Source organism: Nicotiana tabacum, chromosome 6 (genome assembly GCF_000715075.1).
Source record: "Nicotiana tabacum cultivar K326 chromosome 6, ASM71507v2, whole genome shotgun sequence".
In the NCBI taxonomy this organism is placed as follows: Eukaryota; Viridiplantae; Streptophyta; class Magnoliopsida; order Solanales; family Solanaceae; genus Nicotiana; species Nicotiana tabacum.
The window spans coordinates 77,479,557-77,507,061 of NC_134085.1; the positions used below are offsets into that span (position 1 = coordinate 77,479,557).

Consider the following 27,505-nt stretch of genomic DNA (forward strand, 5'->3'; position numbering starts at 1 on the left):
ACTAATGGAAAGTGCCTATGAATTAGTTCCAAGAAAGCGGCCGTTCACGTCAGGAATAGAGGCCGTTAAGGATGTTATGCTTTGATTCGAAAGCCCTAGCCAGTGATGAATCCCCAGGTATTCAGTGTCTGGTTCGATAGGACCAGGAAGAGAGGACTCTTTTTTTCCTCCTCCCTTCAGTCCAGTTTGAACCCGTCCCAACAACGAACACCTTCCTACTGCAAGGTGAGGCTCTGCCCTTCCCCTAGAATCCACTCCGGGTCGGAGGAGCAACTAGTCAAACTTCTTGAGCAGCCTCTTTCTTAGAAAAGAAATTGCGTAAATTCTTCCTTTTTTCTCCCATGCTTTCCGTTGGTCAACAACCAAGTAAAGTGCTCTATACTTCTTCACTACTCGTACAGGGAAGGTGGAAGAAATGAAGTCTCTGATTTAATGGTTGTGTTTGCTTACCGGCAATTTTTTTTTTATTTTTTTTTTAAAAAAATAAACGACCAAAGGCGGCTGTTCTTGCAAAAACAGCCTTCCGGCACCCTTTTGGTGACGTTCGGCATATTTTGGACAAGAATGGCATCGCCCTTTACTTATGACAACACAATGACATTTACGTACCCACATTTTAATTATTTATTATCTATTTATTTTTTTATTTTTAATTAGTTGGGCCCGATGTAGGTTGCCTACGTATCTCACATCCGACGAGAATAAACTTACGTAGTTCGTAATAATAAAACTATTTTTAAAATAATTTCAAAATATTTTGGAAATTGTTTTTTTTTCAAAAAATAGCCAATTTTCTTTCTCGGTCCTCACCTTGATTTTCCTTTTCTAACTTTTCCTATAGGCTGGTCAACATGCAAATCCGAAACAAATGAATGCACAAGTAAGATGCATCAGGATGGTCTTTCATTTCAGGGTACACCTGTCCTAGACAGGCCCAACCCCTGTGTTGAGTCTCCGAAGTCAAATGCACATGATGCAAACAAACGTTCTTACTAGGGATCCGGCATGAAGCTGAGTTATTCTAAGTGTAGAATCTGGGGTATACTATTCTAGACCTGGCTTACCCAAGCGGACAACTTGAGCCGAAGTGGGAGCAACATACCGGGAGCACGAAAGTCTACCCGGCCTAGTTACTTGGCCCAACTTCGTTCTATTTGGTATGACTTCTAACAGAAAGGTGGGCCACGCGCACGTGTGCACCATAAATTCAGAAGACTCAGAAAGAAGAAGGGTTTTGTAACAGTTTATATATACAGTTCAAATATTATCAAAGCGGTAAAAAGCAACATTTAGCACATTAATCCCAAACATGTGAATAAACCAGATAATAAATAAAGCCAAATATAACAATTATTCTAAGCTCAAATTCTTGAACCCTGAACCAGAGATTCTGGGTTCGGTTCCCCATCAGAGTCGCCAGAGCTGTCACACCTCCTTTTTAACCTACACCCGAGGGGGGTATAAGGGAGTTTTTTCAATTAAAGGACAATCGAAACGGGATTTGTTTTTTCAAAGATTCAGAGTCGCCACTTGGGATAATTTATGGTGTCCCAAGTCACCTGTTTAAAATCCCGAGTCGAGGAAGTTTGACTTTCTTTCTGAAGTCTGCGAACCAAAAATTCTGAATAAGGAATTCTATTAACCCGAGGGAAGGTGTTAGGCACCCCCGAATTCCGTGGTTCTAGCACGGTCGCTTAGCAATTTATATTTGGCTTCAATTATTTAAATACTCATTTTTAAGACCTATGTGCAATTATATTTTTACCGCTTTTAAATTACTTAGTTTATTCGTAATTAAAGAATTGAGTTACGCGTACGTATACTCTTTTCTTTTGGCGCATCAAAAATCATGTCACGCGAACGTGTCCCCAATTAATAACGCTTTGTTTATTTATTTAAGAAAAATTGATTGAGGTTGCGCGAACGCATCCCTCGAGTCTTTTTAGAGTTAAATTTGCAATTATGTTACGCGAACGTATACATAATCACAATACTAATCTAAATCGAGCCTAAAGCAAACTACAAGATTTATTAATTATTTTTTCCTAAAGCTAATTTAAGATTATTGTGAAGGCCATGTTATGGAAATTAATATAGAAAAAGAGATAGATTATTTATAGAAAGATGAAACTAGCTTGTAAAATTTTATTAGCTCTTGGCCAATCAGACTTGAATTATCTAAATCCAAGCAGCCAAAAATCTTCATTGCTTCAAACCAAAATATGAGGTTCGGTTGCTCAATAATTTTTTAACAAAAGGATCAAGTATGGAAATAAACCATCTGCTAATTAAATGCATAAAAAAATGAATCAATCATGCCAAACAAAGAGCAGAGAAAGAAACTTCACAATTGCGTTCATTTACCCTAATTTGTGTTATACGTAATGTGTAATGCTGAAAGAGGATCTTTACTCCATCACTTGAATGCACAAACACTTCAATCTGATATTTCAAGATACTATAGCCAAAAGCAAAAGCAAAAGCAGAAAAAGGATGCTATTATTTTAACCGCTTTTAATATTTCGGGAAAAAATTCAAAGTTATTTAAAACACATCGTAAGTCATGCTACATAAATGCGCCCGCGGTTCGCAACACATTTTATTTACCGTTGTTAAGATTTGGATTTGGGTCACATGAAATGCGCACCCGAGTTTAGGAAAGTAATATTATTAAAATAACGCGCCTAAAGTAACTACGCGTTTTTAACTTTGCGAGGGCCATGAAAAATTTGCTAAATGGAATACCTCAAGTTCTAAGAATTTTAAGGGATATAATTAAGTGAGGGCCACACATTTGGGATTATATTTGGCGCGGCGCACCTCAATTCCATATAAAAGGATTTTCAAACTAAAGTTGAGGAGCCATAGACTATTGGTGTTACTAATATGGCTTGCCTCCACTGACTATGATAATTGAAGGTGGCTTAAACAAAACAGTAACATACTCTCCAAATTGACGCCTAGATCCAGGTCCTCACATTAAGAGGTTGTCTAAAGGCGATGGACCTCTTTTCAATTTAAAATGATCCCACTGTTCAGGCCCAAAATGGGTTCGTATCTTTGAGGAAACAAGAGGATACGTGAACAAACCTCAAGTTCGAATCTCCTGGCATACATTCTGTATTGGAAAATCAAACGAGATATCCACATCAAATCCAACAATGCAAGTTACATATTCCCTCAAATTCGAAACAAATTAAGCTAAGCAAAACCTCAAGGATTTCCAAATGGACAATTTGGCATTAAAATTAACCAAAAATATGCTCATAGCTACAACATGATTCTTCGGTACATTAATTGACCCTTAAGATCATTGGCCCATCAGATGATTCACTTCAAAATCCCAACAGCCTTGAACCCTTACACTTAAACAGATTTGAATCCAAATATAAAATGGAACACAACAATGATGATGAATTACTATACTTGATGACTGACGAAAGAGCACATGAGAAAATTGAATGCAGTCCAATAATTATTTAAGAAATATGCAGTAGCTATCAATATTGTGACCCTTTTATTTTTAATCACAATTGCAATGCTTCAAGAATCCAAGAACACATTCAGCCGAACTGATGGATGTTTACATGAGCCATTGAATACGACTAAACTAATATCAAACCAAAAGAATGACTCAATACTAATTTCAGCGAGACCAAGTACAATTATCAGACTACTTCCACATGTGTGGGTACCAAAACAGTTTTTTTAGTCTCACAACAGTCCCGATTCAATTACAAGTGAAGATATCTACTTAACATACAGATTATCTAAACAGTATAGCATGCTCGAATAGAAATCTAAAGTGAAACAGAATGGAATAAAGGACAGTTGAAGTGGGACTTTCAAATCCTTCTTTCTCATTTTTTATTCTTCAAATCCAACATTTCAACAATCAATAGCTTTACAATGTGTACCTGATGATAGCAAAGAAACACCGAAGAAAATGGAAGATCAGTGGTCAGCAGAAACAGGAAGGAACGGCCCACTTTTAACCCAAGAAAAACAGCTTTACAATATGGACTGAAATATTTTAACAACACTTTCGGAACCCAACTCAAACCATTCTTCAATACCCAAGAGAATCAGAAACTGTTTCAAAATATCAAAACCTCTAAACTCACAGATGGTTTCAGCCAACTCGAGATTGAAAACCAGAAAATAGAAATCAATGAAACTGAAATTTCCAGTTTTTTTTCCAAGTATTTTCAGAGTTATTTTTCTTTGTATTTTTAAATACCAGCCTCTCTCTTCTGTGTCTATTTCTGTGTGTTCTTCTGAATTTCAGCCCCCTTAAATGGGCATCTAATTAGTGCATTTTCCACTACAACTTATCTTTTCATTTTTAAATTATCCACTCAATTTAGTGCCTTTAGTTAATTTAGTAATGCAATTTCTACCCTACCACTATTAGAAGCTTCTCAATTAGTGACCACTTGCATTAACTTATACTAATCAGTTGATTATTATACACATTCGACCAAATTATTGAACTAATCCTAGTTATTCTGCCTAAGTGATTAAAACGAGATACCATTTCAAAGTAAGCTGATATCCCAATTATATGAAACAAATCCACAAAACCAGTCTTAAAGAAACAATAGTGAACAGAAATCATTTATACAAAGAGCTGATCGAATTTCAAATGAAATTGACCAAAAAAAGAAAAAGAGACGAGGAAGACGAATATCAGAATAAAATTAATAGAATATAAACATAGAATCAGAACAAAGACTCACCGGCCATTAGTAATTGAAGAAAACCTTCGAATCTTTAAATTTTTAAAACCAGATAAAGTCAAAATTAGCTTAAAGTAACAACGAATCTTGACTCTGTAATTTTAGGTTTAAAACTTAGATTCACTATTCGACAAGTTCTGGTTTAATTCGAGGGTAACGAGTCGTGGATTGAGGAAAAGGAGAGGGAGGGGGCTTCAGGGTGTTAATTTGAGAAGTATTGGAGCCAGCACCGCCACCGGAAGGAGGTGGTGAATGGTGGCGGCTGCTAGGGTTCGTCCCTTTAAATCTAGATTCGAATAGTTCTAGGGATGTTCGAGGGAACTGGAACAGGGATTTGGTATGAGGGGCTTGTGATGTTCATGGGGTGTGGTTTTCAGGCGGATTGGAGCTGGCGCCGCCGGGTTTAGGGTGGTGGAAAAGGGTGGCGGCTACTAGGGTTACCCGTCTCTGAAGAGACGATGTGAGACGAGTGATAGGAGGGGGGTGTTCTGAGGGGGGTGGGGTCTGTTTGGACAAATATATACTGGGGTGAAATTGGATCCAGGCCGTTCGATCAAACGAGATCAACGGCTTGGATCATCTGACTAAATGGAGCGACGTCATTTGAGTGAGTTAGAGACCGGATCGGTCTCAGATGAAATAGGTCGGGTCGGGTAATGGGCAAGGCTTTGGGCCGTTCGATCAAATAAAATCGACGGCCCTGATCAAAGCATGTCCAAACGACGTCGTTTGGTTTTGGTAGGGGCGGACCGGGCAGGGAACGGGTTAGGCTAGAGTGGGGATTAGGTCTGGGGTGGGTTTTTGTTTTGGGCCTGACTAAATTGGCCAACCAGATTTTCCTCTTCTTATTTTCTTTTCCTTTTCAATTTTCTTTTTTTTTTAAATTAAAACTTAAAAATCCTAAATTAAATTATAAAAGACCTAAATTAGCTTTAAAATATTAATTAACTTTAAATAATACCTATCACAAGTAATTAAACACTATATTAAAAGAAAATCACACAATTTGACCAAAATACAAAAATATGTTATTTTTTGTGAATTTTCATTTTTGTAAAACACCTAATTATTAATTAATTCCAAAAATGTAAAAATCAAATCTTAAATGCAAATGCTATATTTTTTGTATTTTTAATGCATTAATAAAATTAAACATGCACACAAACATATGCAAACAATCAGGAAAATCGTGCAATATTTCCTAAAAATAACACATAATTGAAGAAAAGACCTAATTTTGGGAATTCTTTTGGAGTAATTCGTATGAGGCAAAAATCACGTGCTCACAAGGAGGTCCGGAGGTTGAAGCACCAGATGGAGGAAATGTATCAGGCCTGGATTAAGGGACACCCTCCACCCTCGTTCCCTACCAACTACACAGAAAACCCTGCTTCCATTCCACCACTCTCTCAACCCCAGATGCCCAGTACCATTGATCTTTCCCCACAATATGCACTGGCTTTACCCCTTACCACAACTACCCCGACACTTCGGCCCAAACTTTTCATGCTCCACCAGCCAAAACAACCTCGTACCCTGCTCCGACATCTACTCCTATTTTTGTACCCCCTCCACAAGCTACCCTCCACCGATCCTCTAGTGAGCCCGCATTCCCCGCTCCAGATGCCCACTACTATGCACCGGAGCCCACCTTCAATGCCCCAGATCTTTATCCTTACACTCCCCAATTTGAGCCGCATGTTGAAACTGACAAACCACCCAAGAACGCAGAGCAAAAAGAGATGTTTAGGAAGGTACTGAGAGTCTGGAGCAATCATTGAGAAATATGCAAGGGTTGGGAAACCAGGTGAGTGTGGCCTATAAGGATTTGTGTTTGTTCCTCAATGTTCAACTGCCTGTCGGGTTCAAGATGCCCATGTTTGACTTGTATGACGGACATGGGGACCATGTAGTTCATCTGAGGGGTTATTGTAGTAAAATGAGGGGCGCCGGGGGAAAACACGAATTGCTAATGGCATACTTCAGCCAAAGCCTAAATGGGGCAGCTTTAGAATGGTACACCCGCCAGGACGCTAGCAGGTGGTACACATGGGACGATATGGATCAGGCCTTCGCCTGGCACTTTCAGTACATATAGACATTGTTCCAGATTGCCTATCTTTGACAAAGGTGGAAAAGAAATCCAGTGAAAGATTTACAGAATATGGGTTTCGATGGAGGGAGCAAGCTGCACGAGTCAATCCTCCGATGGAAGAAGACGAGATGGTTAAATACTTTCTTCAAGCCCTGGAGCCCACTTACTATGGCCACTTGATCTCAGCCATTGGTAAATCTTTCAATGATGTGGTCAAGATGGGAGTAATGGTGGAAGAGGGGCTCAAGTCGAGTAAGATCATGAGCTATTCTGCTATAAAAGCAACCACCCAGGCAATCCAGAGTGGTACCGAAAGTTTGCTAGGCAAGAAGAAGAAGGAAGATGTCGCTATGGTTGTCTCCGGATCATGGCATGGACAGAGGGGTTCACCTCATAAGTACAGCCATCCTCGACCCCGACCTTAAACCTACGCCCAAGCTCCATATAATCCACCCCATCATTACTTTTCCCCGCAAACCCCCAATACTCAGCCAGGCCATCCCAATACCTTGTTCACCATGCACATGCATATGCTCAACCCCCTCCTTACCCACAATGGCGTGCTTCAGTCCTACAGAATACCTACCCAGCTCCACAAAATGCCTATCCACCTCCACAACCTTACCAAAACCCTAATGGTTCAAATTTTCGATCAAGGCCAGAGTATAAAAGAGAGAGGCAACAGAGAAAACAAACTTTTACCCCGCTTGTAGAATCCTATGCTAGTCTATTTCAAATGTTAAGGTAGTTGGACATCTTGAGGTCGATTGAGTCAAAGATACAAAATCCTCATCCAAAGAACCTCGATTATTCCCTGAGGTGCGCCTATTGTTCTGATGCTTCAGGGCATGACATAGAGAAGTGCTGGCATTTGAAAAGGGCAATCCAGGAGCTCATTGATACAAACCAAATTGTAGTCCAAAGCCCAGACGTGACAAACATCAACCAAAACCCTTTGTCAGCCCATAAAAAGACACTTATGATTGAAATAGTTCACAAGGATGGGGAGCCCAAGAAGTCTTCTAAGTCCGTCATGATGATTCGGGCTAGTGAAATTAATTTGGTTAAAGCTCCAGACTCTACCAAAGCAACGCCCTTGACAGTTAAAGGGATGACATAAAAGCCGAGCTCACTCAATTCAAAACCACCGGTGTTGGTCGTGAAAGGACTGTCGAAAGATATCGGAGCAAGTCCGGAAAGTTCAAATGTGGTAGTACCAGGGATTCCAAGTAAGCCTATCATAGTTGTGAAGGGGGCTCCTATTACCCCTATTATCATAAAACCAGTAACCCAGCTGCCAGTGGTGGACGCCAAGGTTGTTCCATGGAATTATAAGCAAGTGATAGTGACATACAAAGGAAAATAAATAGAGGTAGAAGTTAATGAAACTGGAGGATTGACTCGTTCTGGGAGATGTTTCACCCCAGAAGAATTAAGGAAAGCCAGGCCATTCAAGGATAGCCAAATCCAATAATGAAATCGATCACTGAGGAAGAGGCTGAGGAGTTCCTGAAAAAGATGAAAGTGCAAGATTATTCCATTGTGGAGCAGTTAAGGAAAACACCAGCTCAGATTCTCTTTTGTCTTTGCTAATACATTCAGATGAACATCGCAGGGTCTTGATGAAGATTTTGAATGGGGCACATGTTCCTGATAAGATCACAGTGAACCACTTGGAAAAGATATCTGGCAAGATCTTCGAAGCAAATCGGATCACTTTATCTCACGGTGAAATGCGAAGATTCTATTGTCTCAAGAGTTTTGGTTGACAATGGTTCTAGTGCGAATATTTGTCCCCTGTCTACTCTGCAAAAATTTAAGATTGGCACCGAAAGAATCCACTTGAACAGTGTGTGTGTTCGAGGCTTTGATGGGGGAGGTAAATATTCTGTTGGAGATATAATGCTCGAATTGTCGATAGGGCCAGTTGAGTTTACCATGAAATTCCAAGTGTTAGATATGGCTGTCTCCTACAATCTGTTGTTGGGCAAGCCCTGGATATATGCTGCTAAGGCAATCCCGTCTTTTCTGCACCAAATGATGAAGTTTGAATGGGACAGGCAGGAAATAGTTGTGCACGGTGATGAGGACTTGTCAGCTTGCAATGACACAATTGTTCCATTTATTGAAACTGAAGATGATAAGGGACCTTGGGTCTATCAGACTTTTGAAACAGTGTCTGTCGAGAAAATTCCCGAAGGAAAATGCATTTCGGGTCCTAAGCTATCCTCCGCGTCCATCATAGTTGCGAATGAAATGTTGAAGAATGGTTTTGTTCCAGGCAAGGGTCTGGGCTCATCTCTGTAGGGTATTGTGCATCCAATGCACCCCAATGGGAATCCTGGTACGTTTGGTTTGGGATTTACACCCACAGAGAAGGACGTGAAAAGGGTTAAAAATCTAAAATATAAGGTATGGTCGCTCCCCAAGCCTGTCCCACACATCTCTAAGTCTTTTGTCAAGCCAGGGACCGAAAAACCTCCAACCTCCTCAATCCCAAAACCTATGGTCGATGTTGATGAAGAGCTGATCAAGAGGTTCCAAAGTCTGTTCAATGAGGTCAATATGGTAGAAGTTGGTGAGGGCTCTAGTAAAGCAGATGTGCAGCTCGTTGGCCCAAATATGAAGCTTAGCAATTGGGAAGCTACTCCTATCCCCCACCAGGAAGGAGTTTTGGTAGTTTGCTTTGTTTTCCTTTCTGTTATCTGGGTTATTCCAGAGTTGTAATCCAAATTTTTAGTTTTTGCTTGTTTTGACGTTCAAACCCTTTTATCCTTTTATTTTCAATGAAATGAAATTTCCCGTTTTCCGTTATTCTTAATAGTGTTTTATTTTGTTTCTTTTTTCTTTTGTACATTTCTTTTTATACTGGGTGCAGTGACATGACATGCATGAAGAATTTACAGCCGAGTCTTAAAAGCCAATCTATTTCTGAAATAACAACCCAATAAGTAGAATATAATGATGAAATAGAATATGATGAAGAAGCAGCATTTGAGGAAATCAGTAAAGAGCTAAAACAATTTGAAGAAAAACCAAAGCCTAATTTGAGTGAAACCGAAATAATCAATTTAGGGGACCAGGATGATGATAGGGAAACCAAGATAAGTGTACATTTAGAACCGCAAGTTAAGGAGGAGATAATCAAAACACTGTTTGAGTACAAAGATGTCTTTGCATGGTCATATGACGATATGCCGGGCCTGAGCACAGATTTGGTAGTTCATAAATTGCCAACTAATCCAGCATTCCCTCTTGTCAAGCAAAAGTTGCGAAAGTTCAAGACTGACATGAGTGTGAAGATCAAAGAAGAAATCACAAAGCAGCTTACTACAAAGGTCATTAAGATCACTCGATATCCCACTTGGTTAGCCAACATTGTGCCAGTACCAAAGAAGGATGGAAAGACCAGGGTCTGTGTTGATTACCGTGATCATAACAAAGCAAGTCCAAAGGATGATTTTCCATTGCCGAACATTCACATTCTGATCGATAATTGTGCCCAGCATGAGATTGGGTCTTTTGTGGACTGTTACGCTAGATATCACCAGATCTTGATGGATGAGGAAGATACAGAAAAGATAGCATTCATCACGCCATAGGGAACATACTATTATCGGGTAATGCCATTTGGTTTGAAGAATACTGGGGCAACTTACATGAGGGTGATGACCACCATATTTTATGACATGATACATAGGGAGATCGAGGTTTATGTAGATGATGTGATCAGAAAGTCAACGAAGCAGTCTGATCATGTCAAACACCTGAGGATGTTTTTCCAAAGGCTCCACAGGTACAACCTCAAGCTCAATCCAGCAAAATGTGCATTTGGTGTCCCGTCTGGGAAACTACTGGGATTCGTGGTCAGTAGACGCGGTATTGAGTTGGATCCATCGAAGATCAAAGCCATTCAAGAGTTACCGCCACCAAAGAACAATACAGAGGTGATGAGTTTGCTTGGAAGGTTAAATAACATCAGTAGGTTTATAGCTCAACTCACGACAACCTGTGAGCCCATCTTTAAGATGCTGAAGAAGAATGCTGCAGTCAAGTGGACTGATGAGTGTCAAGAAGCATTTGATAAGATTAAGAGGTACCTGTCGAATCCACCTATGCTGGTCCCACCAGAGCATGGAAGACCTTTAATTCTCTATTTGATAGTCTTGGATAATTCTTTTGGTTGTGTATTGGGTCAACATGACGTCACGGGAAAGAAGGAGCAAGCAATCTATTATCTCAGTAAGAAGTTCACTCCCTATGAGGTCAAGTACACTCTGCTTGAGAGGACATGTTGCGCCCTAACTTGGGTGGCGCAAAAGTTGAAGCATTATCTGTCGTCCTACACTACTTACCTCATTTCTCGTATGGATCCTCTAAAGTATATCTTTCAGAAGCCTATGCCCATGGGAAGACTTGCAAAATGGCAGATTTTACTTACAGAGTTTGACATCATCTATGTGACTCGGACCGCGATGAAAGCCCAAGCCTTGGCCGACCACTTGGCCGAAAATCCGGTGGATGATGAATATGAGCCACTGAAGACTTATTTTCTTGATGAAGAGGTCATGTGTGTTGACGAGGTTGACCATAATGAAAAGCCAGGTTGGAAACTCTTCTTTGATGGAGCTGCTAACATGAAATGGGTCAGAATAGGGGTTGTACTTATCTCTGAAACAGGGCAACACTACCCTATAACAACCCAATTTCGATTTTATTGCACCAACAACATGGCTAAGTATGAAGCATGCATTCTGGGTTTGAGGTTAGCTATAGACATGGGAGTCCAGGAAATACTTGTTCTGGGAGATTCAAATTTGCTGGTTTACCAGATTCAAGGAGAATGGGAGACTCGAGATTTGAAGCTCATATCGTACCGATAGTGCCTGCATGATCTTTGTCAACGATTCAGGTCAGTTGAATTTAGACATATTCCAATGATTCATAATGAGATTGTTGATGCCTTGGCTACTCTGGCGTCAATGTTACACCATCCGGACAAGGCTTATGTCGACCCTGTGCATATCCAAGTTCATGATCAACTGCTTATTGTAATGTGGTGGAAGAGGAAATCGATGGCAAACCTTGGTTCCACGATATCAAGGAATACATCAGGTTGGGGGTATATCCAGTACATGCTACAGGTGACCAAAAGAGAACCATTCGACGCCTGGCTAGTGGATGTTTCTTGAGTGGAGGAATCTTGTACAAGAGGACTCCGAATTTAGGATTGCTGAGGTGCATAGATGCTAAAGAAGCTTCAACTATCATGGTCGAAGTGCATTGTGGAGTTTGCGGGCCGCATATGAACGAGTATGTCTTGGCAAAGATGATACTTCGAGCAGGTTATTATTGGCTCACCATGGAGCGGGATTGTATCAGTTTTGCTTGCAAGTGTCATCAATGCTAGGTACACATTGATTTGATTCACTCTCCCCCATCTGAGTTACACACAATGTCTGCACCTTGGCCCTTTGTTGCTTGAGGCATGGATGTTATTGGACCAATTGAGCTGACAACGTCAAATAGGCATAGGTTTATTCTGGTGGCCAATGATTACTTTACCAAGTGGGTTGAAGCTGTAACTTTCAAGTCCGTGACCAAGAAGGCAGTGGTGGATTTTGTTCATTCAAATATCATTTGTCGGTTCGGAATTCCCAAGGTGATCATCACAGACAATGCTGCTAATCTCAACAGCCATTTGACGAAAGAGGTATGCCAACAGTTCAAGATCATGCATCGAAACTCCAGTCCATATCGCCCCAAGGCAAATGGAGCTGTTGAGGCTGCTAACAAGAACATAAAGAAGAACTCCGTAAGATGGTGCAAGGTTCTAGGCAATGGCATGAAAAGTTTCCTTTTGCCTTACTGGTTTATCGCACTACTGTTCACACTTCAGTAGGTGCAACTCCATTTTCGATGTTATATGGAACTGAGGAAGTTATACCTTTAGAAGTTGAGATTCCATCCATTCGAATCGTTGTAGAAGCTGAAATGGATGATGATGAATGGGTCAAAACCCGGTTCGAGCAGTTGAGTTTGACTGATGAGAAAAGATTGGTTGCAGTATGTCATGGTCAATTGTATCAGAAGAGAATGGCAAGAGCATACAACAAAAATGTGCGTCCCCCAAAATTCGAAGTGGGCTAGATGGTATTGAAGCGCATCCTTCCTCATCAGGCGGAAGCCAAAGGCAAGTTTGCCCCAAACTGGCAGGGGCCATTCGTTGTGACAAGAGTGTTGCCCAATGGTGCTTTGTATCTAACAGACACAGAAGGCAAATGTGTAAATAGGGCTATCAATTCTGATGCAGTTAAGAGGTACTATGTATGATTTCTTTTCTTACCTTTAGTCGTATTTTGTACTTGGAATGTTCAAAGTTGAAATGACGAAGGCATTTTGTTTCGCTACCCAAACACTTTCATCCTTTGTTACCCCTTTTTTGAGCTTTATTTATTTTCTTTCATACCCTTCTTTTGGAATCAGTAGTAGAAGTAGAGAATGAAAAAACAATGATGATGAATGAGTTAAAATAAGAGAAACAAAAACAAGGAAAAGAAGAAGAAAAAAAGGAAAGAATAAAAAGAAAAAAGAAAAGAAAAAGGGAAACAAAAACAAACAACTTTCTTTTGAACTACGTTCGACCTGATTCCTTTTAAGGATACGTAGGCAGCCTTACGGTTCGGTCCCATCAAAATAAAAATTAAAATTCCCCAGACCTAAAGAAACTGGGGCAGAAGTTTTGGTTTTGAAAAGATTCGATTCCAAAAGTTGTAATTTGACCCTTTCATCTTAAGTTAGTTTGAGCCTTCATGCCACCCTTTCTTTATAACCCCGTCCAAAAGCCTACATTACGGTCCAAAGAAAGACCTTCCAATCAATCTTTAAATATGTCAGGTCAAGCGAGATAGAGGTATGATTTACATCATGGGTAACACTTTGTTCATGGGCGCAAGAGAGAAAATTTAAAATGAGAGAGTCTTATTGGTGAAAACCCTCACGGGCACCGTATGTCAACGGTGAGTTGAGAGATGAATAAATGAGAGAGGCTTGTTGGTGAAAACCCTTCAGGGCACTACAAGTCGAGTGAGGCTCATGACTTTACAGAGAAATTGGATCAGTGAAAGCCCGGTTTTGAAGTATGAAGACATGACATGAACCGAAAATATGATTGGTTGGACGGATTAGGATGATCAGTCCGAAATGCATGTCATGATCATTGGAGCTGGTTGCTTCCCTCAGATAAGTCTTCTTTTTCTCATTCTTCTTCATATAGTCATCTGTGTTCAAATTTTCCTTTGTTCCTTTTGTCAAAAATCATTTCACTTTGAGTCTATCTTTATGAGTCTCTTTCGAGTTAGCCCTTGTTGAAGAAGAAGGAAAGGATTTCAAAGCTTACTAACAACCTCTAAATGGCACAAAGCGGAGTCCGGCCAGGAACATCACAATTGACTTGATTTAGAGTAAGCAGTATGGTGATAAGTGAGGTTCATGCAATCAAGTGAAGCTTGAATTTTGAGAAGATACAAAGATCTAGCAACTTTCAAAATGAAAACACAATGCAACAAGTGAGTGTGAGAGATTCAGGTCATGCAGAGGTTTTGTGGTCCAGTTCCGGTCAAAAGGTCAAACAACTCCTTGCTAGCCCGAAGTAGCTAATCAGAATGAAGCATGGCAGCGGGGGAAGCAGACACTCAGCAATGATGCCACAAACTAACCACCACATTTTCAAACTAACAAGATTTTATTTGTCCAAAACAGGGGCAAGAAAATTTTTTAATCCACAGGGACCTCCCATGGAAAAGCATGGTTCAGGGAGCAAGAAATTTTGTTCAGAATCCTCCAAGATGAGAGCATGGCTCAGATAAGTTCATTCTCAGTTCTCAGGACCCTCCTGGATAATGGGATTTAATTTTAAAAAGTTCTCAGGACCCTCCTGGATAATGGGATTTAGTTTTTAAATTTTCAGGACCCTCCTGAATAATGAGATTTAATTAAAATTTTCAGGACCCTCCTAGATAATGGGATTTAATTTTTAAATTTTCAGGACCCTCCTAGATAATGGTATTTAATTTAAAATTTTCAGGACCCTCCTAGATAATGGGATTTAGTTTTTACATTTTCAGGACCCTCTTGGAAAATGGGATTCAATTTTAAAAAAAATCTCTGAGGACCCTCATGGATAATGGGATTTAATTTTTAAAATCTCTCAGGACCCTCCTAGATAATAGGATTTAATTTTAAAAGCCTTTAGGACCCTCCTGGATAATGGGATTTAATTTTAAAAGTTCTCAGGACCTTCCTGGATAATGGGATTTAATTTAAAATTTTCAGGACCCTCCTGGATAATGGGATTTAGTTTTAAGAGTTTTCAGGACCCTCTTGGATAATGGGATTTAGTTTAAAATTTTCAGGACCCTCCTGGATAATGGGATTTAGTTTAAAATTTTTAGGACCCTCCTGGATAATAAGATTTAATTTAAAAAAATTCAGAACCCTCTTGGATAATGGGATTTAGTTTTTAAATTTTCAGGACCCTCTTGGATAATGGGATTTAGTTTTGAAATTTTTAGGACCCTCCTGGATAATGGGATTTAATTTAAAGTTTTCAGGACCCTCCTGGATAATGGGATTTAGTTTTAAGTTTTAGCGTAAGTTCTCCCTTTAGAAAATATAATTTAGCTTTAAAGTTATCACTCTTAAGATGAGATTTAATTCGAAATTTTCAGGGCCCTCCTGGATAATGGGATTTAGCTTTTAAATTCTTAGAGCTCTATAGGTAACATGATCCGATTAACACTCACAAATATGCCCAGATCCCAAACTGGGGCAGAAAAATTTCTTTTGTTTTGACTATTTTGTAGCAATCGGGCACCCACCTGGATAACGAGGGAATACAGTTTCAAGTTTTTGGTATCAGGAACCCACCTGGACAACAAGGGAGTACAGATTTAAGTTTTGGTAATCAGGCGCCCACCTGGATAACGAGGGAATACAATTCAAGTTGTTGGTAATCAGGCACCCACCTGGATAACGAGAGAATACAATTTAAGTTTTGGTAATCAGGCGCCCACCTGGATAATGAGGGAATACAATTCAAGTTTTTGGTAATCAGGCACCCACCTAGATAATGAGGGAATATAGTTTCAAGTTTTTGGTAATCAGGCACCCACCTGGATAACGAGGGAATACAGTTTCAAGTTTTAGCAATCAGGCGCCCACCTGGATAACGAGGGAATACAGTTCAAGTTTTAGCAATCAGGCGCCCACCTGGATAATGAGGGAATACAGTTTCAAGTTTTAGCAATCAGGCGCCCACCTGGATAACGAGGGAATACAGTTTCAAGTTTTATCAATCAGGCGCCCACCTGGATAATGAGGGAATACAATTTCAAGTTTTAGCAATTAGGCGCCCACCTAGAGAACGAGGGAATACAATTCAAGTTTGGTAATCAGGCGCCCACCTGGATAACGAGGGAATACAATTCAAGTTTTGGTAATCAGGCACCCACCTAGATAACAAGGGAATACAATTCAAGTTTTTGGTAATCAGGAACCCACCTGGAGAACGAGGGAACCCATATCAAGTTTCAAGTTAGTCGCAGGCGCTCACCTAGATAATGAGGGAATCCATATCAAGTTTCAAGCTTTAACGGCAGGCGCCCATCTAAAAAATGAAGGAATGCATTTCAAGTTTCAAGTTGGTCGCAGACGCCCACTTGGAGAACGAGGGAACTCATTTTAGAATCTATACCAAAGTCAAGCTATTGGCAGGCGCCCACCTGGAGAACAAGGGAATTCATTTCAGAGTTACTTCAATTCGCAAATTTAAGAAGCATAAAGAGCCCGCCTGAAGAACAGGGTCCATTTTTTCGGTTTTATATTGAAGATCGAGTAGAGATTCAAGGAAGATTCAAGACAAGAAGTAGATAGGATCTTGTATTTTTATTTTACTTTTGTTATAATTTTTCCTTTTATTTTTGATGTAGATCGGAACCTCGGCGGCACTTCACTCGACTCTCCACCTCGGTACTCCATCATCCTTCTCACTTGTGAACTACACGTGTCCTGATTCCTTTATAACCACGGATATGTAGGCAGCTCAGATACCAGGGCTCGGTCACATTCTCTTTTCTTTTAGTTTTTGTCTCTTTAAATAAGGGTCGGGTCAAAACATGTCTTGTTGTTCTTTGTCTGGAAACACTTCGTACTTCCCGTCAAAGAGGGACAGCTGTAGACATGTAATTTTTGACCCGTGCATTAGAATTACCTTTAATAGTCCTAGTATTTTTAGGGTATTTATTGGAGTTTATTTCTATAGGATTTTACTTTATTACTAATTTTAATTCTATTTTTAAGGCACAAAAATTGAAAAATACAAAAATAATTTCATGTTTTTTTTTAGTTTAGGTTATTGATATTTTTATAGCAATATATTTTTGTTTTTACCATGATTTTCACTTTTATTTTTGAATATGATAATTTATATAAAAAATGATATATAAAAATATAGTTTCATAGTATAATATATTTTACTTTAGTTAATCATAATTAATTTTAAATCATTTTTATAAAGAAAATGTTTAAGTTTTTTTAATTGGTAGATTTAAAAGGGTTAAAGTCCCAAATTATAGGCCCAATTCGGATGCTAAAAGAGGCCCAAATCTGGGCAGCCCAATCCCATAACCCTTTCAACCCAACCATCCAAACCTTTGACCAGCCGGACTACCCAATGACCCGCCCCATTTTCTTGGTAAATCCTAGCCCTTCACCCCTTTTTAATCCAATGGCCTAATTAATCCTTAGCCCCATATAAAAGCTCCTGATAATATTTCCCCAACCCTAAATCACTTCAACCAAACGGCGCCTAACCCTCTCCAACACACCTATGCCCGCGCGCCTACCACCCCAAACTCACCGGAACTCGTCCAAACCCGGCGAGTTAACTCACATGATCCCCTCATGGTCCCCCCTCATTATTAGCGTCTGATTTTAACGCGTTTTCTTCTCATCTCATGCGCTCTTCTCAATTTCTTTGAAGAATCTGAGCCATTCATAAATGGATGATTGTTAAATGGGAGCCATAGGATCGAGATCTTTGGATACTAAGCGTCCATTTACCTAAAACCCGTTTACACGAAAAAGGCTTTCGGATTTTTAGGGGATTTTTCAGATTTTGGAGATAAAAAATCGATTTTCTTGGAGAAGAGGAGAAGAAGATTCGGGAGGGGATATATATTTGGAAGTTTTCGGACAGTCTTGAAGAGGGAAAAAATCAGAGAAAAATTGGGAAAAAGAAGAGGGCTAGGGTTTTCAGGGATTTTTGTTCCTTTTCCTTGGTTTGCTTCTGTTTCTTTTACTTTCATTGCAAAAACAAATCAGAAAAAAATACATAATATTTCTGTTACTTCTTTCCATTTCGATTTTGGATTTCAAGATGGAGTTTGATTGAGGTTTGCCGTGGAGTCGAGATCGTTCGAGCTGTTCATTGCTTTCAAATCGAGGTTCATTTGCGGTTCCATTCGCGCCAAGAAAATTCAATCCAGTTTCAGTTCGAGTTATAGCTGCAGTTTCTGCTTAATCTTGTTGCCGCATTCCATTGTATTCGACTTCCAGAATTAATTAAAACTTTTTGCATTCAGGTTCGTCTCATCTTCTTCTATTCTTTTACTGTTATAATGATGAATTGAAGCCTTGGAGGAGCCATTAAAAGATGAGTTTAAATCTAGGTGATGTCAAGAATCTGTTAGTTCTTTCCCTGTTTACTTCATGTCACAATATATGTTGCCCCTTTCTTCATACTTCTCTGATGGGTTCGTTTAAGGCTTTAGTGATTTGGAGGTGTGTTCTTTCATTTAGTTTATGTGAACAAATAATTCCTATTGTCGAAATTCGCAAATGCAATTGCTATATTTCTTTTGAAGACTGTTTCATGCCGCGTTTAGATTGAGTTATTACTTCAGTTCATTTTAATTAACGTTCATATAACACTTCATGTTGACTAATTTTATAGAATTCAAAAGATGGTTTCATGGTTTATGTGAATTAAACTCATGGTCAGCCCTTTGTGGACTTTCTAAGCAAAAATGGATTACTATGTTTGTTCCAGAACTAGTCTATTACCACTGCGATCTGCTAATTTATTAAGGGTATCTTCAAGCGGACTTTTACCTGTTATCTGAGTTGAATATGTCTGTCAGTTTCCTTCGATGCTGAACTTAATTTCGATTGAATTAATTGAGTGTCTTTCTTCCAGAATAAAGTTCTATGGCATGTTAACATTCAGTGTCGGTGCTTGACACGTTTCTTTGAAAAAATGAGTTTCATTGGTGAATTTGCAGATTTCAAAGTAATATCCATAAGAACATGAATTTGAGATTCTTGTTAAGTGGTCACCTAGTGTAAATGAACAATGTCAAATGTGTCCCATATTCAAGTTCATAACCCTTCATTTGATTTCTCATGTTGCAGTATGCATATTCATAAGTAAAGTTTATGGTGGTAACATGTTGTCATGTGAAATCTTAAAGTTCTTGCATTGTGTGAATTGTATGTCTATTCTCTGTTTGTTGGGTCTTGTCTCTCCATATTAATTAAGTGTCTTGCTAGTTTGTCTTGTGCCATTTTAAGATTGAGTAAAATTTAGGCTTGATTAAAAATGGGTTTAAATGATGAGGGACTAATAAGAATCGCAGTGGTTGGAAGTCTTTAAATGGCTCTTCTTAATGGATTCAATTCACTTTTTTTTACACTATCATGTTATGTTCTTCTTTAGTCCTCATTCTTTGAGAGGCTCTGTCTGAATGCTTCAGTGCTTATCAAATGTGAAATTATATGAATGATGAATTCGGCCGTGGAAATGGGGAGAGGCCGAAGCCCATTAGCAATTGATTTGTCTCCATGCTTTAGTTATCGGGCTCGGTCTAATAATAAAAATGAGAAGTTAAGAAAAGAATGAGCATGATTTAGAATTTTCTTCTACCTTATTTACATTTCTTTCATTTGTCTATTTAATTACATTGTCCGCTAGGAGCATGCTTAGGCCGACCATATTTGGGTAGGCAAACATATAGGACGTTCGTATTTTTAGCTTCTTTTGAGGCTAGATGTCGTCCCCTTAGTTAAATTTATCCAGGGAATGCCCCGAGGGATTTGTATATATTTTATTTCAGGGGAATACCCCGAAGTGAATGTAAATGGAGGCCAAAAGTAGAAACTTGTAGTATTTTTACTTTTATTTTCTTTTTCTTTCTTTTATTTAGGTGGGGACGACCTCGAGCCTCTCGTATGTTATTTTCCTTTTCTGTGTTTTCTACCTCAATTGAATGTTTTAAAAGCCAACTAGATCAAGTATGCAACCATACTAGTTACGGGACTTGGGGAGTGCCTAACACCTTCTCCCCAAGTCAAATGAACCCCTTACCCAAATCTCTGGTGCAGATTTAGTTTTGGAGTCTCAAGTGTTTTAAAAGGAAAAAAAATTATTTTTAGAAAAACGGTGACCTGACACACCGAAATCAAATGTCAGGTGACGACTCTGAGTTAATCCTTTTGAATACGAATTTTTGTCACTTTCTAATTGAAAACCCTTTTGAGCTTTACAAAATCTTTTTATTTATTTAAGAGGGTTAGTGTGGTTTTTAAAAAAAGGGTGTGACAGATGGCTTGAAATACAACCTGATCAGTGTGTCACAACTGTGTGACAGAGGTAACCTTGTAGCATTTACCTCTACCAAATGATTTGTGATTAACTATACCACTGACAAGATTGTTTTGCAGGGAAAAAGAGTTAACAATATTTACATTGTAGATTTGTCTACTCTTTCAGAAAATGAACTCACCTGCCTAAGTGTGTTGGATAATGATCCCCTCCTGCGGCACAAAAGACTTGGTCATACTAGTCTAATCAGCTCAACAAATTAGTCTCCAAGGACTTGGTGATAGGGCTACCTAACATCAAATTCAAGGAAGACAAAGTTTGTGAGGCTTGTGCAAGGGGGAAGCAGGTAAGATCATCCTTCAAAAACAAGAAACTGGTAAGCACAACCAAGACGTTGGAACTGATCCATATGGATCTCTGTGGTCCAATGAGAACCTTAAGCAGAGGTGGAAAGAAAATATGTGATGGTACTTGTTGATAATTATTCTAGATTTACCTGGGTACTATTTTAACATCTAAAGATGAAGCATTTGACATGTTTATTGCTTTTGTTAGAAAAACTTAGAAACAATTAGGTAATCAACTTGCATCCATTAGGTCTGATCATGGAATTGAATTTGAAAATGCTAAGTTTGCTGAATTTTGTGATGAGCATTGTATAGATCATAACTTTTCTGCACCTAGGACTCCTCAACAAAATGGAGTAGTTGAAAGAAAGAATAGGACTCTTGAGGACATGGCTAGGACTATGCTTCTTTCCAGTAAACTGCCCCACAGCTTCTGGGCAGAGGCTGTAAACACTGCATGTTATATTATCAATAGATGCATGACTATATCTCTTGTAGATAAGACTCCCTATGAGTTACTAAAAGAGAGAAAACCAAATATATCCCATCTTAGGGCATTTGGATGCAAGTGCTTTGTGCACAATAATTGAAATGACTCCCTAGGTAAGTTTGATCCCAGAAGTGATGAGGGAGTATTCTTGGGATATTCTTCACATAGCAAAGCATATAAAGTGTTCAATAAAAGAACTTTGTGTGTAGAAGAAAGTGTGCATGTAGTGCTTGATGAAACTAACATTTTCTCTGATAGACAGGAACATGAAGATGAAGCCATTGGACTGGTAAAGGATTTGACTGAAGTCTCAGCACAAGTTAAAGTGGCACCAAAAGAAGGAACAGGTGATAGAACAGGTTCTTCCATCTAGGGCGACCTGACAGGGGGAACTGATCAAAGAGAAACTAATCCCCTAAAAGAACCTATTCATGACCCTGTTCCTCAGCAACAGAACATAGTAGAAACATCTAGCAGAAATCAGCTTGTTGTGAAACCTCACAAGTATCAAAGTTCTCATCCTATTGAGAACATAATTACTGATCCAACATCTGGAGTCAAAACTAGATCACAATTAAAGAATCTGTGTGCTTTTGATGCCTTCTTATCTCTTATTGAACCTAAAAATGTTGTTGAGGCTTTCCAGGATGCAGATTGGGTGAATTCAATGCAAGATGAACTCAATCAGTTTGAGAGAAGTCAAGTTTGGCATCTAGTTCCAAGACCTAAAGACAGGTCAGTTATTGGCACAAAATGGGTCTTCAGAAACAAACTTGATGAAGATGGAACAGTTACAAGAAATAAGGCAAGACTGGTGGTCCAAGGTTATAGCCAAGATGAGGGTATAGATTATGATGAGACTTTTGCTCCAGTTGCAAGATTAGAGGTAATAAGACTCCTCATAGCCTTTGCAACATACATGGAATTCACTCTCCATTAGATGGATGTCAAAAGTGGCTTCCTGAATGGCTACCTGAAAGAAGAAGTGTTTGTGAAACAACCTCCAGGGTTTGAGAGCAAGGAATGTCCTGAGCATGTGTACAAATTAGACAAGGCTCTTTATGGACTCAAGCAGGCTTCTAGAGCATGGTATGAACGACTGTCCAAATTCCTGCTTGAACATGGCTACAAAAGAGGTAAAATTGACAGTACCCTATTCTTAAGGGAAAAAAGTAAGGATCTCCTTGTGGTACAAATATATGTTGATGACATAATCTTTGGGGCCACCACTAATAAACTAAGTAAGGATTTTGCAAAATTAATGGGGAGTGAGTTTGAAATGAGTATGATGGGTGAGCTTAACTTTTTCTTAGGCTTACAGATCAAACAAAGCCAAAATGGAACCATGATCCATCAACAGAAGTATGCAAAAGAGCTGATCAAAAAGTTTAAAATGGATGAATCAAAATAGACACCCCCATTGCAACTACCACTATATTAGACATAGATGAACCTGGTTCATCAGTTGATCAGAAGTTGTATAGGGGTATGATTGGTTCACTCTTGTATCTTACTGCCGGTAGACCTGACATAGTTTTCAGTGTAGGGCTTTGTGCTCGCTTTCAGGCTAATCCAAAAGACTCTCACTTGACTGTTGTCAAGAGGATACTAAGATATTTGAAAAGCACCACTAATCTGTGTCTTTGGTATCTTAAAGGTAGTAATTTCAATCTACTAGGATATGCTGATGCTGATTATGCAGGTTTCCTTGTGGATAGGAAAAGCACCTCAGGTATGGCTCACTTTCTTGGTTCATGTCTTGTATCATGTGCCACTAAAAAGCAAAATTTAGTGGTTTTATCCACAACTGAGGCTGAATATATTATTGCTACCTCTTGTTATGCTCAACTACTATGGATCAAATAGTAGCTGGTAGATTTTGGCATTGAAGTTGGTCGCATTCCTATATTCTGTAATATCAATAGTGCTATAAGTATGACAAAGAACCCTGTTCATCATAAGAGGACTAAGCACATAAATGTTAGACACCACTTCTTAAGAGATAACTATGAGAAAGGATTGATCTCCATAGAATTTTATGCTACTGATAAACAAATTGCTGACATCTTTACTAAAGCACTGAGTGGAGAAAACTTTGAGAGGAACGGGTTGGAATTAGGGATGATTAATATCACCTAATAAGTCCAGCTCAGAATGCACAATGAAAAAAAATAAGATTTTTTTTTTGAAAAATGAAAAAAAAATTGGCTAGGAATTCTAAACTTGTGTAAATATCCAGATTAATTCGTACTCAGCTTCATACTTTAATTAGTATACTCATGTGACATGTTTATATGACTCGCTGATCTCTTACAAAATTTTCTCTAGTATGGAATTTGAGGCATGTTCAAGAGACTTCTAAATGAATAACATGGTTCATCAGTATGGGTTCATATGAAAGCTAAGGTATATTTTCTATACTCTGCACAATTAGAAAGATTAATATTTAAATCATGAGCAGAAGTCCTATAATTGTTCAATTCCTAGAAAATTCTATCCATTAGCTTTGAACCAATTCCGTCTGCCTAGAACTCTAAACCAAAAAATTTGCCTAAAATCTAGGGAAGATAAACCGATCATTCAAAATCTGGAATTTCAGGTTGATTAGACCTCTAATTGACCACTGCTAAAAGTTGTCGTTACCTATTAAATGTGTATTTCTCTTTAAATACTCATCATTTCTCCTGCCATCTTCATAATTCCAAACCGTCAAAAAAATTTCTTCACTTTCACTTTCACTTTCCTTCTTCTCCAAAACTCTAATTCTTAAATTCTCTCAAGAAACCAATGATCATGACTAACCCACAAGACAATCCTGGAACTCCTCCACCACCAACTCCCTCAAATTCATCCACACCTCCTCCACTCAATACATCTCCAAAGCCTAGACTGCGAAGGATGAAAATGCTTGCTCGAAAGACTGTAGCATCTGGGGCTCTAAGGAAGAAATTAAATGAGAAGTTGAAGTCAAGCCATGCCCAAAACTCCGACTCCAGTTATGATTCTGAATTATATCAATCCGCTACTGAGGGGGAAGAACCTGGGTCTTCTAACTCTGAAAAGACTCAAGAATCTCCATCTAAGGTAATTTCTTCTATGTCTGAAAATCTAGAAACTAGGTTTGTTCTGGTTGGGTCTATTAAGGATGTAGAATTACCAGGGTCACGAAGGAGTGGAGGTAAAAAGAATTCTGAAAAAGAAAAAAAGAGAGAGGGTGCATATAGTGAAGAGAGGGGAAATGGGAAAGGAGTAGTGCCTGCTATTTGTGGGTTTGCACAAGGAAGGGTAGAAGAGAGTGGCATGAAGTCAGGGGAAAGTGGTTCTGGGGAAGCTGCTAAGGGGTTGGTTCATCTGAGCACACATAGAGATGAACCTGTTTCATCTACTGAAGAGACTCTAGCAGACTTGCTGAAAAAGGTTGGGGCAAGCTATGACCCAAAGAAACGCAGAACTCCCACAACAAAAGCCCCAAATATTCATAAGCCTTCCAAGAAAAGAAAGGCTTCTTCCCCAACACCTACTACATCTTCATTGCCAAAGGGTAGAGCCATAAGAAGCAGGGAGAAACAGAGTGAAGCTGATCTACAAAGGGCTTTGGCTGAAAGTAAGAAAAAGAAAATGAAAATGGATAAAGGAAAGGGAAAGATTGCATAATCCTCAGAGGCTGTTGAGGAAGAGGGGATGGAACTGGTCCATCAAGAAAGGGATACATCAGTGGAGGTTCCTACCCCCAAACCCAAAAAGCTCAAGACTTCCTCCAAGAAGTCTTCCTCTATGTCTAAGGTTGTTGAACCTACACTAGCCAAGAGGACAAGATCTGCAGTGAAAAACAAACAATCAAAAATTTCTGAAGATGATGACTGGAGTGGAGGAGAAGAATAAAAAGAAAATGATTTTGAGAAGGAACAGGATAAGCTTGCCATGTTTGGCAAAAGATTTTAAAGGGTAGACTGCTGAAAGACCTGGTGGAGCCAGGAATAATGAGATTGGTGGATGTTTTAGCTGCTCCGGGATGGAAGGACATGGTCCTTCAGATGGATGGTAGGCTAGCCAGAAATGAGCTAATTGAATTTATGGCAAATGATGCGGTTAAGGATGGCAATGTTAGTAGCCTGGTGAAAAGAGTTCAAGTGCAGTTTGATGCAAAGAAACTGGGAGAGATCCTGGACATACCCTCTGAAGGATTTGATGACTATACAAGGCAAAGGTGGCCCTGCCTGGACTCCCTCCCTACCGCTCTTGCAATCACCAGGAGGTTTTATGATTCAGAAGATATGTATGAAGCCAGGGCTGTGCAGAAAAGTGAAATGAGGCCTAAGCACAAGGTCTTGTTTGAATTTGTCAACAAGTGTTTATTGCCCAAACAGGAGAGAAGGCACATTGCAAATTACATGGATCTAGTTCTTATGGAGTGCATGGAGAGAGGAAAGCAAATCAACTGGCATGCCTTCATTATCAAGCTACTAGACAGGGTCATAAATGGCTCCAAGGCTCATGCTACTCCCTATGGCTTTATTCTAACCACAGTTCTGGACATGCTCAATGTGCCTCTGAAGAAATGGGAAATGGCCTCGAGCAAGGATCACTTTGGCATGAATACTCTTCTTGCTTGTGACTATGCAGTCAATGTCATCCCAAATGAACTTGGTTCATCCCAGAAGGCACCCATCAACAGCAAAGTTAGGACTCTGGTTCAGGAATGTGCAGCCAAGGATGCTGAAATAGCTAGGCTCAAGGCTTGTGTGACTGAAGTGGAATCTGAGAGGGACGGTCTTAGAACTGAGCTTGCCAAAGAAAAGGAGAAGAATGATGGAATTCTTCACAACATGCTGAATCTTCCCCAAACCCAAACCTAACCCTCTAGTTCCTCCAAGCCTTAGGACTCCTAGCTTTTGTCTCCTGAACTTGTTTAGTGCCACAGTGACCCAGATAAGGGATTTATCTATCTTTTGTTTTTGCTCATGGTTTGGATGTTTTTCTTTCTTTTTGTGGATTGTTGGTGGCAACATATCTCTGTCAATGATAACTACTGTTTCGCTCTTGTTCAATGATTAATCTGTCCTTGATAGTTTAAATATGTTTGTTTGATTACTGATGATTACACCATGATTGCACTTGCAGTTGCCCCAATAGCCACGAGTACTTATTAAAATCTGGGAATCACACTTTGTATGCAACTTTTCGATGATGCCAAAAGGGAAAAGAGACATTGTGCTTTACATATTCTGAAATAAGTGATATTTATAACCTAATTAACCTGGTCCTTGATGATAAGTGAATTTTCTAAGTTTAATATTTATGGTTAAGCTGAGTTCTTACATGTTCCAAATCAGTAAAAAGCACAGAGTTTGTCATCATCAACAAGGGGGAATTTGTTGGCCCAAGAACAGGTGAAGTTTTGAAGATTGACAAAAGAACTCAGTCATGGACCAGGTCCATCTTGTGAAGCAACAATCATGATCAACCTATACATGTGAGATGCACGTGAAGGAGATAAGTCCTACTGATCAAGCAGCAATATCTCCTGATCTGATCGAAAAGGTTGCATATTGGATAAGGGAAAAAAGTCTCCTTATATGAAGAGAATACAATCTAGGATGAAGATAGTGTTAGAGTTTGAGATCATCATGAACTCTTCCACGATAGAAGAGCAACAATTGAGTCCCAATCAAACTCTAATTACTAATATATTAAATGTAACTGTTGTTCTCTTTTACAGGTAATGCACATATGTAGAAGCTAAACTAAATTGAGAGCAAAAGAGCAAGGCGATTTTCCAAGCAATTTATATGTGATTTGAGTGTGCACTCCTGAAGCTACTTGAACAAGATAGAAGAACCAGTTCGATTGTGTCTATCTTTTATTCTAGTTCAATTGTAGTAGGTGGTTTAAAATTGTACCTTTCAACTTTCATAGAAGCAATTGTATTAGGTACCTAGAGTGTTCAAGTTATAGCTAACTTGAAGTTGTCGCAACAGTTGAGGTTGTGTGCCACAACGGGATTAGAGTTAATCCTTAGGTTTACAAAGGATTTTTGTCAATGCTATTTTGGCTCAGTGATTTTAGTGGAAGTTTGGGAAAATCCTACTAAGTAGTAGGTCATGGTTCTTTTACCTTTTGAGCCAGGTATTTTTCACGTAAAATTTTCTGTATTCTTTATTTTCTGTATTTATT

The 27,505-nt window shown here is 39.1% G+C and overlaps 1 protein-coding gene across 2 annotated transcripts; it reads left to right on the forward strand.

Moving 5' to 3' along the window:
• Positions 1–17,670: 17,670 nt before the first annotated feature.
• LOC142181631 (uncharacterized) lies at positions 17,671–27,443 on the forward strand. 2 transcript variants are annotated; one of them, XM_075254890.1, is made up of 2 exons: positions 17,671–18,476; positions 21,590–27,443. In XM_075254890.1, exon 2 carries the CDS (start codon positions 25,312–25,314, stop codon positions 26,185–26,187), a length of 876 nt encoding a protein of 291 aa, XP_075110991.1. In that variant the 5' UTR covers positions 17,671–18,476; positions 21,590–25,311; the 3' UTR covers positions 26,188–27,443. The 2 variants fall into 2 exon arrangements, with proteins under 2 accessions (XP_075110991.1, XP_075110990.1); XM_075254889.1 differs by having other exon boundaries at positions 21,594–27,443.
• The last annotated feature ends 62 nt before the right edge of the window (positions 27,444–27,505 follow it).

Bases quoted from the DNA above. Each gene is read 5' to 3' on its own strand.
- LOC142181631 (XM_075254890.1), top strand. From the start codon at position 25,312: ATGAGATTGGTGGATGTTTTAGCTGCTCCGGGATGGAAGGACATGGTC.